Here is a 12649-nt window from a genome sequence, read left to right as displayed (position 1 = left end):
GCACACATAAACAGACCTGATGCTGAAAACCCAATCTATTTATCCTCCACTAATGCTGTAATTTAATCTAAAGCCATAGGACTCGTAGAGTGTTCATAAATAGGCTTTTATGACAATATCTCTGTTCTAATAAGTTCAATCAGAAACACGAACCCGTGATGCTGATCTTGGCTGACCATTTGGAGGTTCCATCAAGCACGCTCTGCTTGATCTGCTTCATCTGAGTGGCGTGGGTCGCCTTGACCACACCAAACACTTCCTGGATTTGCTCAAAGATCTCTGGTTTGTTGCGCTCACGGATCTTCATACGGTCCTTCAGGACCATGATGATATTCTGAGTGCGATCCTCTGCACCGTGCTTAGAACTCTTCTCAGCAGCTCCTGAAACGCAGATAACAGAAGTCCAGAACATCTGGTGGGCTTAACTGAACTAGGGCAAGTAAACTTAAACCATACTGGGCCAGATTTACAGTTTTGTACATTCAAATTTAGTCACGTGGCCAATTACTGAATAGCAATCAACTCTTATCTTCTGTACCAGGAAAACCTCTGTGATTGATCTGTAGTCCACAAATATTAGTAAATTAGATCCAAACTAATGTATCTCAAAACTGATTTCAATAATCAGTTCAGGAAAAAGCAGGTTTCGACTCAAAGTTTGGCCTTTCATAAATATATTTTTAATTGTATTCATAATTGTATTAATTGTCGTTCAAAAGAAAACCTTGTATTAAAGTCCATTGGCAACAAAATCTGTCTGTTATACTTTTCTTTTGTTATACCGTTATCTTCTTTAAAAATATATCTTGTGAATTAACCATAAAAATAAATTAAATGACTATGCAAAGTTACATTAAAGGATTAAAGGGAAGTTCCACCAATTTTTTCAAAATTCCTGCGTATGTTGTTGGTTTGATGTGAAATTGACCTAAAATGTATTAAATGAATGAAAAGTAGCATTCAAAGAAGACATTATTGTTTCAAATTTACCATTGTCAACATTATATATAAAACTCAGAAAAACACATTTAGGTTTGCTGATTGTTTTACAAAGTAAATAAAATGGCTGTATTTGCATTGCAGGAATTGTGATCCCTGGCTCCAACACCACCACTGTAAAGAAAATCTTAGTCAGTAAAAATCTCTACAATTAATCATTACACATCAAAACACTCTGAATGACTTTGTTTATCTCTGTGACTGAACTATGAAGAACTCTTGAAAAATCAGTGGAATTCCCCTTGAAAATAAAAAAAAAAACATTCTTGAAATTGTCCTATAAAGTTACCATTTTGGAGACACATGTTCCTTTTATGACAGCGACAATGTGAGAGTACACAATGTGGCTAGTGATGACACTGCAGCTGTCAAGACTAGAAGGCAGTGTTAATTTAGAGGAAAACCAATTAAGAGGATCATTAAATTTGTCATCACAATACAGTTCTATAAACTCTAATGTCTCACTCTGTAGGCAGTCAGCGTTGAGCAGGTCCTGGCACTTCTCGTGGCATTTGACCCCGCATTCTGTGCAGCGCATGCCCTGCCGGGCAATGCCCCACAGCAGCCCCTCACACTCATAGCAGTAGGTGGGGGTGGTGGCTGTCCACACCTCAAAGTTATGCGGTGTGGTACAGGAGATGGGGTAGATCAGAGCCTGTAGTGTCTTTTTATACACATGACTTTTCTGCAGAAGTGGAAGAGGAGACAGGAAACAGAAGGGTGAGGTGCATTATGGGATGTTGAGTTTTTTGTTTTGTTTTTTTTTTACAATCAGAGGAATCTATGTAAGATGTTAGTGGGTGCAGGAGAATATGTGTGAGTGGTTTGCTGAATCAATTTAGACTGTCTCTCTGGAACCACACAAGTACTTATGATTGTGTTTTACAGTACATTTGGGAGGTTCTACATCTTAATTGGGAGAGATATGTGAGTATGTAAGTAGTACTGACCACAAAAATAAAAAATTAGGGATCTTCAAACTGCGTCTTAAATAAAGTGACTACTACAAAGAAGTCATGGCTTGGGTGTATAGCTCAAAAAGCAGCTCAACATGGTAAACGTATCCATGCATTTGAGCATAAGGTCTGGCAAATAAAGAAAACTGATATCTCAGCTTTGAAATTTTAACTTTGTAGCTTGCTTAGCCCCTTGTTTTGATTTGAGTCATCGGTTATACTTTTGCCATGTCGAGCAGTATTGGTCACTAAATGTAAAGGCTTTATTTTGTTCTATCTGATGTCTTTGCACTGTGTGTATGTGTAAATATGCATAGTGTGTGTGATTACATATCTATTTATTATATTTCTACTGTTGCAGCCAAATTTTCCCAGAGGAAAAATGGTACTAAACAATCAATACAATATAGCTCTCTATTTCTGTTACTCATGCACACACACACATACCCACATACACACACACATCACTCACCAGTTCTTCATTGTTGAGTGTGCTACATGCCATAGCAGACGTGATTCCGGCCTTGCGAGAGTTCTGCACCAAAGACTGCATTCAGAAAAATGGAGAGAAAAAAATTAACAAATATAACAAGTGACAGTATTAAATGAAAGTAATACAGATCTATATTCAGATCTATACATCTATGATACCTCAGGAAAAATGCTTACCATAGCCTGGAGGAAGAGACAGCAAAGGACAAGAAGACAAAACAATGTTATATTCTAAAAAACCTCAACAAATTGACAACATTATTTAATGTGAGGACTTACAGAATACACCAAGATTATAACCAAAATTGCATGTTAAACAATCTTTAAGACCAAATCAGGAAGGATATGTGTTTACATGTCTCTGGCTCAGCAGTATGAGTGTGTTGAAGCCAATGTGTTATATGCGTATGTTTCGTGTGTGCGTGTAATGTAGCTCTGTGAACTGCTCAGATCCTCTGGCCCAGAGAGTCAGTAAGGCCTGTGTTTAACCTCATCATGTCTGCAAGAGATTGACACTCACTTCATTTTTATGAGTTGGTGCAGTAATCTACATTGTGAACATAGAGACTAACAAAGACAATCAAATTGTACTGAAAGTGTATGCAAAGTACCACTCTTTACATCATTTAGATAATATTTTGCTTATTTTAGAGTTTATTTTGTTTCCTTTTAACTTTCCATTTCTGATTTTACTTTATTATACACAAAATGTCCAGTTACAGAATGTGCTAATAATGATTTCAATGAATGGTTATGTGACAAGAATTGTGAACTTGTTTAACTTGACCTTGTTTTAGATAAAGAAATTGGAGGATGGAAATGGAGTAATGGTCACTCACCAGGTCCCGGACCAATGGGATAGCTTTCCTCTTGCGCAGGTCAGGCATGCTGTCTATGCTGTACAGAGCTCCTCCCATCCTGCCGGAAAAGAGGACATTCAACAAACCTGAGCACAGAATTAGGTCCAGGGGAGAAAGTGTGGGCAAATTAGATCAATCCTGTCTGATTGCAAAGAATGTTTAGTTTCTCCATAGGCTTTTAATCAAACTTACCTTCTGATGAAAAACATTTTCCAAACGATATTTCAGTCTCTATTTCATTGTCTCATTACAGTCTTTTTCCAGTGATTGTTTGTTTGTGGGGGCATTTAAAGCATCCAAAACAAATCAGTCTATTTTTTACCTCCTGGCTTTCACATTAGTGCTCATGCACAAGCGTGAAACAGTACACCTCGTCTGTTTCATTGGCGTTACTATCAGGGAGGCAGAGGGGCCAGTCACACCGGGGCCCCTCCAGTCGGACTGCCCATCAGGATTACTCTGAGATTTTCCAGCCAGTAGTGTGACCTGTCAGTTGGACCGTCCAGGCCTGCTGCACTAAAGTTGAACTAAACTAGCGCACAACACAGTAACATCCATTAATATGTCAATAAACTCTTCCCCAACCCCTCTGGCCCTGATCTCTCACATGTAACATTAACATGTCGGGTGGAGTGGAATGCCTTGAGAGCATCAACTCTGAGACATAACAACTGAACAAACATGCAAATTTCATGTTATTTTCTTGTTAACTGGGAGTCATTTTTACATGGGGGGCCCATTCATTTTTTTTTTGCAAAGGTGCTCATAAAATCCTAGTTATGCCGCTGGTCTGTTTTCATGATCACCGAGCTGAAGATAGTGCTGTCAGCCAATAAGCATTGCTGACATGTCATTTCTCTGCTTTTCTAACGTCATTAGTCACGTAAAACTTCATTCAAGTTGGCTCCAATTTTGGAACAGGAAGACCATAAAGCAAAAATAGCAGGGTCCCAGACATGTACTTCAGGGTGCGCATGCAGCACAGAGCAAATGTCTTATAAATGAATAGTCGCTAATGCTAATGACTCTCTCCAGGTCTTATTATACCTCTAGGTTACATCAGATCTAAATTTGCTCAAGAACACTGAAATATTCATTCACTCTTCCATTGGTCTTGAAATGACACTTTCCTAGTCACGAACAGCCACATATGCAAAAGGGAGTGGACGATGGGACAATTACCAGTTTTAATGACACAGCTGTATGCAAAAGGTTGGACACCCCAGCCAAATTAGATATTTTGTTGATTTTCGAAGTGAAAAATCGGCAGTAAACTATTTAAAAATATATCATTGCTATACAAACATTAATGCACACTTACCTTATATTTGCTATCTGCCAAAGGGGTGTTACTAAGCATTGACTTTTCAATATTATTATAGTTTTCTATTTTTTTAAATAATCAAATATAAGGTACGTGTGCATTAATGTTTTGCAGATTTTTAAAATAGTTTATAGTTGCTACACAAGGTATTTTTGCTGGTTTTCACTTCAAAAATCAACAAAATGCATCATTTGGCCAGGGGTTACCAAACTTTTGCATACAATTTTATATCACGGTACAAAACCCAGAGGAAATTATTCCATTTCAAATTTTAATAGCTCTGATAAGTGTGTACAATTACTGTCCTTCAAAAAATCATGGTGGAAGAAAATAGTCTGCTGCTACAGTCTCCCTACAATGCAGATGCCAGGACAACGCAAGTACAACATGTAATGAGTGCTTGGTAACTTGCTTCTATGGCAGAAGGAGGTGACAGCACTTGTTTCACCCATCTAAGAGGACAACACATTCCACATTTAATCAATACATAATTGGTGATTCAAATATTTATTTGTTTATTGATTGATTTATTGATTGTTCTATAGACATACATTAGACCCAGTAAAAAGTATATCAAAATCATAACTGTAGTGAAACAATGTTTTTTAAACATTTCCAGTATATTTTACCAATAATGTCATAATATAAACATACAATAATCTGGGTCGCTGATATCATGACAGGAAATTTTCTATTACAAAATGCCAAATCCTTTTCTGAAAATGATAGCTGGGCCTCCTTGTTCAATAAAACCAGGCCCAAACTTAAACACTGGGTTGAACGTCGGTTGTTCTAAACCAGAACGTGTTTCCTGAGTTTGACTAAGTCTGACTATATCTCAATTGGTTCATGCTGTTCTACCTTAAGTCCTAATAATAGAACACTGCTGTAAACTTCAAAGAGCTTACTGCAGTATATTAGGAAATAGCTCCCTATTGCTGAGGAAAACATCTCCCTCAGTCTATCTGTGCTGTAATTAATGTAATTAATTATGTACATATTATTTTCTGTGTGTGTGTGTGTGTGTGTGTATGAAATCTTACACCTGAACAAATGGGTGAGTGTGAACTGTAAGTGCTTTTCTCAGCAAAATCTCCCAGCATGCTCATTAAATTCAGAGCTAAAGAAGCTGCCTGGTAGAGAAGAGCAAATGAGCTAGAAAACTATACACTCACCGTTCTTCTCAAACCTGGCTCAAATTGGCTGAATGTCAAACTGACATTTCATTATTTGTAAGGGAAAACCTAGCATTAGATGATTGTCTGAGGATGTTCTTTTCAGACAGTCATTACCGACAGGGGCAAAGCTTTTTTTCTTTTGGCTTTGTACTCCATACCACTGGAATTGTAATAAAACAATGACGTTGACGTACATATTTTCACTTTAATTAAAGTGAATGTATGTCAATATCAAATGAACTGTGTAAGGATGATAGCTCATTCTATCTACCTTTTAGGGAACCAAATGTAACCAGACAATAAAAGGCTGTTTGTTTCTTGGCCGGAATATGTGTCTTTGCATCGTTAGTTTACGCATAAGAAAGAGTTCTAAAAAGTTCTAAACCAGGGGTCGGCAACCCAAATGTTAAGAAGAGCCATTTTCTCCCTTCAACAAAAATCAAACCAAATTGAGAGCCTCAACATTTTATGTCAATTTTAACAACTTGGCTGTAAATATCTCTCAGTATATACTAATGTACTAGAATAAGCTAAAAAATATAAACGAAAATGCAGACATACTGTGCTCTGCTTTAAGCCTTAGCTTGGCTATAGCTGCTTTTCTCGCATCTGCGGCAGGCACCATTTCCGCAAAAGTAGAATAGTTTTTTGTAAATTTCCCTCTTTTCGAGGCTGAAGTTAGCTTCTCATTTACCAGCTTCTCGTTCGAATTTTCCCGTTCCATCGTAAATTGTACCTAAGGCGCCAGAATGTAACTGTGGCACCATTTAAGGTGGAATGGGACAATTCAAACAAGGAGCTGACTTGAGCTTCATCATTTTTTTGTGTTTGACAGTTTCTCGCTGCAAATTAATGTATCAGGAAAAGCAGCAGGAGGGATTATAAATGCAAATAAATCTATCTATTCGTCTCTAAATTATCAATGTCCGTCTTAAATCTTTCTCTTTGCCTTTTTGTTAGCTACTAGCTAGGCGAGGCTGCTGTCTGCGTTGCTAGTGACCAGCAGTCTGCATGCCAACCTTCAGGGTTAAAGGGTCAATTAGCAGATATAGGCTACATTAACTCCAGAGTTTACCACCATTTAGTTTTAAATGTGTTGGAATGATCAGCAGAGCTTTATTTTACTGCAAAGAAGGATTATTCTGCTGTGGAGCCACAACAGGGCAGTAGTTGCCGACCCCTGGTCTAGGGGATGATTCTTAATTTGGCATCTGGAAGCTGTTGCTTTTGTCTCTCAGTATGAAAATCAATAAAGTGTCAACGCAAGCAAAGCAGGCCAACATAAAGCTGAAAAAAACAGAAAAAACCAAAAGCAAAAGTGTGTACACGCTGCAGCCGGATATGACCCAAAACACACTGTTACATGAATTACGGAGTTTTTAGGGCCAACAATGGAAATTGTACAATTGGCAAAATACGTAGCGTTTGAGTTTAGGCAGATTATGTTAACAAGATTAGCAAAAAATTAGATTATCTTAATTCATCCAATTAATTTTGGTCCCCCAGAATCCTTACCCTAAGCCAATATACTGGAATATGGAGCCAAAACAACAACAGAGTTTCACTGTACAATTACTTATGAACCCCACTGTGTACTATTAAATGACTGCTCCTTTTTCTGCTTCTCAACAGCATTCAGAGTGAGTGCTTGACTTTGACCACAGTGACTTACCCTCCCTTTCCAAACCACAGAGACTGAGAGTCTGTTTCTCCCCGTGCCTGAGAGAGAAAGAAAGAGAGAGACACAGAGAGAGAGAGAAAGAGTGAGAGAGTGAGAGAAAGAGAGTCTTCAGTGAACAAGTCTTCAAAGAGCACTTCACAAGCCCTGATTAGCTCAGTCCTAAAAGACAAAACACGTGTTTGCAGTACTCATTGAGGATATTTTGATCAAATCACAATAATGAGCGAGCTTCAAACACTCTTATTCACAGCGATGCTCTTCATTTGACCTTCAGTGATGCCCACAACCACCTGTGTTCAACAGCAGAAAGAATGAACATGACTGATACGATGCTAGTGGGTCTTCATATAGTGCGATTCTAAAAAATGACACTGGGAATTCCATAAAATTCCATGAATAATTAAAAAATAAAACTCAGCATTCATAAATAAGGTTTCAAACAAATTACGTTGTGTTAAGAAATTCTGCACAGGCAATCCAAGAAACAGCGATTAGAATTCTGAGACACGTTTAACCATAATTTCTCAGACATCATTTCATTACTGTAAAATATTACGATTGGTAATAAAAAATCTGCTCCCTCATTTTCAGCTGTGTGAATGAATTCTCCTGGCACAGAATCATGTGATGAATTCCAGCTGTGAGTGATTTAGCACCTAGCAGAGATGCTTGATCAGGCGAAAGCACTTAAGTCTACCCGTGCATTATTTGCACAACATGCCAACAACCTTTCCATAAATTGACTAATGCATTTAGTTTAACTGGCCTGAATGACCAGAAAAGCAAGCAATAACGGCATAAGCGTACAGTGCTGCACTGCACTTCAGCTCAAAGAAGAAATATTTGCAGCAGCTGATGTTAACATTAGCTCTTGTCTGCACAAAAAGGCACAAGAAAAAACAAACACACAATGTTCACACGACCAACGCAGACCCACCTGACTCTCGTCCAAGCATGGCCCATCTGAGTGAACATGCAAATCGCGATAGCAATGAAAAGAGACTGGAGAGAAAACAAAAATGGTGGGATACACACAGACAAACGAGAAAACAACCAAAAATAACAGAGAAAACAAAAGAAGAAGCAGTGTGATAAAATTGCAAATCAAGCATGGCAGCTGTTATCTGCTGTGGTTAGAATATCAGCAAGACAAAGCTTCAGCATCAAAACAAGTCAGCAAATGCGTGTATGTAAACTCAAACTCATAAGCAAACTGCGTGTCCGGGGCCAGCATTTCAGAACTAAAAAAAATAAACAACCTGAGGAAAGCAGGGTTGTGAATTGTGATGACTGTTGTTTTGAATCGCATCCCAAATGACTGATGTTTCAGCTATTCAACTATTCAGAAATCATCCAATGCTACATATAGTATGCATCACTTTAGCAAAGCACATACACCTCTGATTTCACACAGATTCTAGGTTCAGCATTGACAACCACTCTTCAGTCTGGACCTTTTAGAAACCTACCTCTTGCAGTTGCTGCCGGACCTTGTTGAAAAGCCGTAGCCAGTTTTCCTTGGCTCGTACTGCTGGGTCCACAGGCTCCTTCACCTCCTCAACCACTGGCTCTCTACACAGAGATAAATGGAATACATACATACACACTATGGTCAAACCGATATATAGTTTGGCAGATAAGTAGTCTGATATTAAGACTACTGATTTATTGGTATCAGTGGAAAAGCACCAATCCATTCATTTGTGAGGTGCTTTTGTTAAGTAGAACAGACAATTTACTTTAAATTGGCTCTTGTCTGAGATCAACATTCGTTTAAAGTTTTAAGATTTTAGGGAGTTTTAGGATTGTATGAAATTTACTATAGATTATAAGTGGCTTGTTTTTATACATTTCCAGTCAAATGACCATTAAGTACAAGTTATTCATTTCTCAGCCTTAAATATTACAACAATTAAACACAATAATTGTGTTTAATTGTTGTAATATTTTTGTAATTTTTTTAGAGACTTGCTTCTAGTTTTTCAAATAAATCTGAGGTATTTTTCCACATGTCCAAAGGTCAGTTTTAGAAGTCCCAGACACAATGAACTGGGGTGGGCTTTTTGTTTGATTTGCAATTGTTTTGTCTTTTTTGTCTATTTCTTTTTCTCAGTAAGGGCTTCTTTACAGCTACACATCCTTTCAGACCCATAGCATTGCGTTGTCTTCTCACAGTGGAAGGATGGACAGAAACACCTGTGGACTACTTCAGATCTGAAGCAAGAGTGGAGCTTAATTTTCTCCTCTCTCACAAAGATAAAATTTTTAAGTATTGTTGATCCTGTGCTGGTTTGGTGGCCTACCAGGTCTTGAATGGTTGTCAGAACTCCCATTTACTCTATATCTTTTAATAGATTTTTGAACCCCAGTTTTGGAAACCCTTTTCTCTGCTAGGCAAGACTTTCCTCTTGTTTATACAAGTAGATTATCTTCTCTCTAATCTCCCTAGAAATATCTCTTGAAAAATAAATAATTTATATCTAATGGCCATTTAAAGTGGAAATTAAATAAAAGGTGGCCTTGATACACACAAGCTTCTTGCTTTCCCATATTAAATGTTCATTCAAAATCTTTAAACACATCAAAAAGATTTGCTATGTTTACTAATGCATGATGTAGGCTGCCTTTGCTGCATAATGTAGGCCTGTGTAAATTTGTGAACATCATTCCTTTACCTGAACATTTAGCTTCCTATAAAATTCAGTTTCACAACAAAACTAAATCCATCCAGATCAGTCAAAGAGGGTTTGGGTTGGACGCAAAGGAAAGCAGATCTCTGTGACGAGCGATGATAACCACTGGTATGAACCACAGGTTGTCAATCTCCTTGCATATTATAAGCATTAACCATAGTATTATATTATCATTCAGTTTTTCTTTTCCTGACCTACTGAAATTGACCTATTGGCAGGTACACCAGGAAACTCATATGGAACCGAATAGTCCTGATCGAAAAAATGTGCTCACTTTCAATTTCCACATTTAAATTAGCATTACCTCTCTGGTTCAGGCACTTGCTCCTTCTCTTCTAGTGTTGGTGAGGGAGGGATGCTTTCCTTCTCCATCTCCTCCAAAGGAGGCTCTTCTACAGGTATCTCTTCATCCTTCAGATAGGGTTGTTCTGGTACTGGTGGCTCCTCAATGATCTCCTCTGTTGGGGTAGGCAGCTTGGCTGTGGGAACTGGGGGTTGAGAGGCAGTCACTGCAGCTTGGGGTTGAGTTGGAGATTCTTGGGGCTTGGCTGAAGCTGGAGGTGTTTGGTGAGTACCAGGGGCAGAAGCCTGGACTGCCGGAGCTTGGTGTTGGGGGGCTACAGATTGGGGTTGTGGCTGTGATTGGTGGGTTTGGGTTGCAGGTGCAGGAGGTTGTGGGGGTGTAGAGCCGCCCAACCCAAACACTGCAGTCAAAGGCTTGGCCATGGCAAAGAAAGACTGGACAGATGGGATGGGGCCTGAAGAGGACTGCTGATGCTGGAGTTGGGGGTTCTGCCTAGGAGGCTGCTGGGACAGGGGCTTGGCTGGTGCCTGGTTGGGTGGTTGTGGTTGCACTTGAGCTTGAATGGTTTGATTGGCGGGTTGGCTAGAAACTTGTTTGGACGGTTGAGTTGGAACTTGACTGGGTGGTTGGCTAGCATTCTGTCCCTGCGGTGGTGGCTGTTGGTGCAGAGATGCCTGCTTCTCCAGTGGTGGCCTGGTGGTGGATGGCACACCCAGTGTTGGGGCAGTGCTGGTTGGGGTCGGGGTGTATGGAGGCTCCTGGTCTTCACTGAGAACTTCATCCACAGGGTACAAGTCTTCATCTTCATAGTTGAAGTCATCCTCTTCACCCTCATAAAGGTCAGCCTCTTCAGCATACGGGTCTCCATCCTCCTCTTCATACAGGGCACCCTCCTCGCCACCATCCTTGCTGTAGCCGCCCTCGTCGCTGTAGGCGCCTGGTGTTTCATCTGGGTCCCAGTCGGGAGAGCCTTTACTGTAGGAGACGGAGGAGTGGCAGGAGTGGTAGGAGTCATTTTCATCATACAGCTCCCGCTCACCATATTCCTCACTCAACTGGGAGCTGCAGCGGCTTAACTCAGCAGAAGATGCATAGCTTCCTGTTGGACTGAGTGATGGAGAGAGAGAGAGAGAGGGAGAGGGAGAGAGAGAGAGAGAGAGAAACAGACAGATATATCATGTATTGTTATACTTAGAAATGGCAGATAAAAATATGAAAAAGAAACTTACGTAATTGTAAATAAGAATGTTCAACATAAAAAAGTTATTTTAGTCTTTTAATCTACTCCATCACATTTATTTTGATATGTAAAGAACATGATCTAACAAAAATTCAAAGATTTTTATTTTAAAAACTACCCTTTAAAGCAAGCATATCACTGCGGTCGAGACAAAACCTTCTGTCTTCATTTTCTTCGTTTTTCAGTTTTTGACATAATTTGAAAATGCCTGTTGCCCTTTACATAGTATATACATTTCATGAAGAACGGTCAAAAGAAATGGCCCAAAATTACTTGGAAAAAAAGCCTGGTTCCATTGACTTACATTAAAAGTAAAGAAGGTTTATTCTTTTTCCTCAGATTGTTGTCAGAGATATGAGGTTTTGTTCTGAAAACAGCCATATGAATAGTAATATATACATTTTAGTCACCTTCTCCTGTTACTCTGACATAAAAAAATCAATAGTAAGCATTTGTGCACAATAGTAAGCATGTGCGTACGCTCGCTCACAAACTATTGCAATATATTCGACAATAAAGGCAGAATGGAGCTTCTTTTTCATAGTCATAGAAAACATGGTAGCAAACAGAAAGCTTCAGCTCCACACGCTGATCCATTTTACAATAACAAATTACTCTGGTGGTAGATTTGAACAAGTTATAGTGGATATTGCCAAAGTCTCTGAATGTATTGGCAATAATGTTGTCCTTGCATTGGTGGTTCAGGGGTAGAATTCTTGCCTGCCATGCAGGAGACATGCCTTGTAACCGGAGGGTTGCCAGTTTGATTCCCTGAGCTGACAGGACATGACTGAAGTGCCCTTGAGCGAGGCACCTAACCCCCAACTGTTCCCCAGATACCATGGATAGGGCTGCCTGTTGCTTTGGGCAAGTGTGCTAACTGCCCTCTAATGCGTGTTGGTGTTTCACTTCATGGATGGAT

General features: G+C 39.3%; 1 protein-coding gene across 1 annotated transcript in view; it reads right to left on the bottom strand.

Annotated features, from left to right (window-relative positions):
* The window catches only part of LOC118796753 (protein unc-13 homolog A), a 75064-nt gene that overhangs the window by 29535 nt on the left and 32880 nt on the right, over nt 1–12649 (bottom strand). Inside the window, exons 10-17 of the mRNA XM_036555854.1 lie at nt 10488–11594; nt 8960–9062; nt 7482–7528; nt 3287–3365; nt 2625–2630; nt 2428–2502; nt 1465–1684; nt 154–381 (exon numbers count right to left, since the gene is read on the bottom strand). Of these exons, the coding sequence (XP_036411747.1) occupies nt 154–381; nt 1465–1684; nt 2428–2502; nt 2625–2630; nt 3287–3365; nt 7482–7528; nt 8960–9062; nt 10488–11594 (1865 nt within the window). The remainder of the gene's footprint in view (nt 1–153; nt 382–1464; nt 1685–2427; nt 2503–2624; nt 2631–3286; nt 3366–7481; nt 7529–8959; nt 9063–10487; nt 11595–12649) is intronic.

The sequence above is a fragment of the Colossoma macropomum genome, unplaced genomic scaffold (genome assembly GCF_904425465.1).
Source record: "Colossoma macropomum unplaced genomic scaffold, Colossoma_macropomum, whole genome shotgun sequence".
Lineage (NCBI taxonomy): Eukaryota > Metazoa > Chordata > Actinopteri > Characiformes > Serrasalmidae > Colossoma > Colossoma macropomum.
Note: the sequence above shows the minus strand (reverse complement) of the source record. Positions and strands in the feature narration are given on the sequence as shown.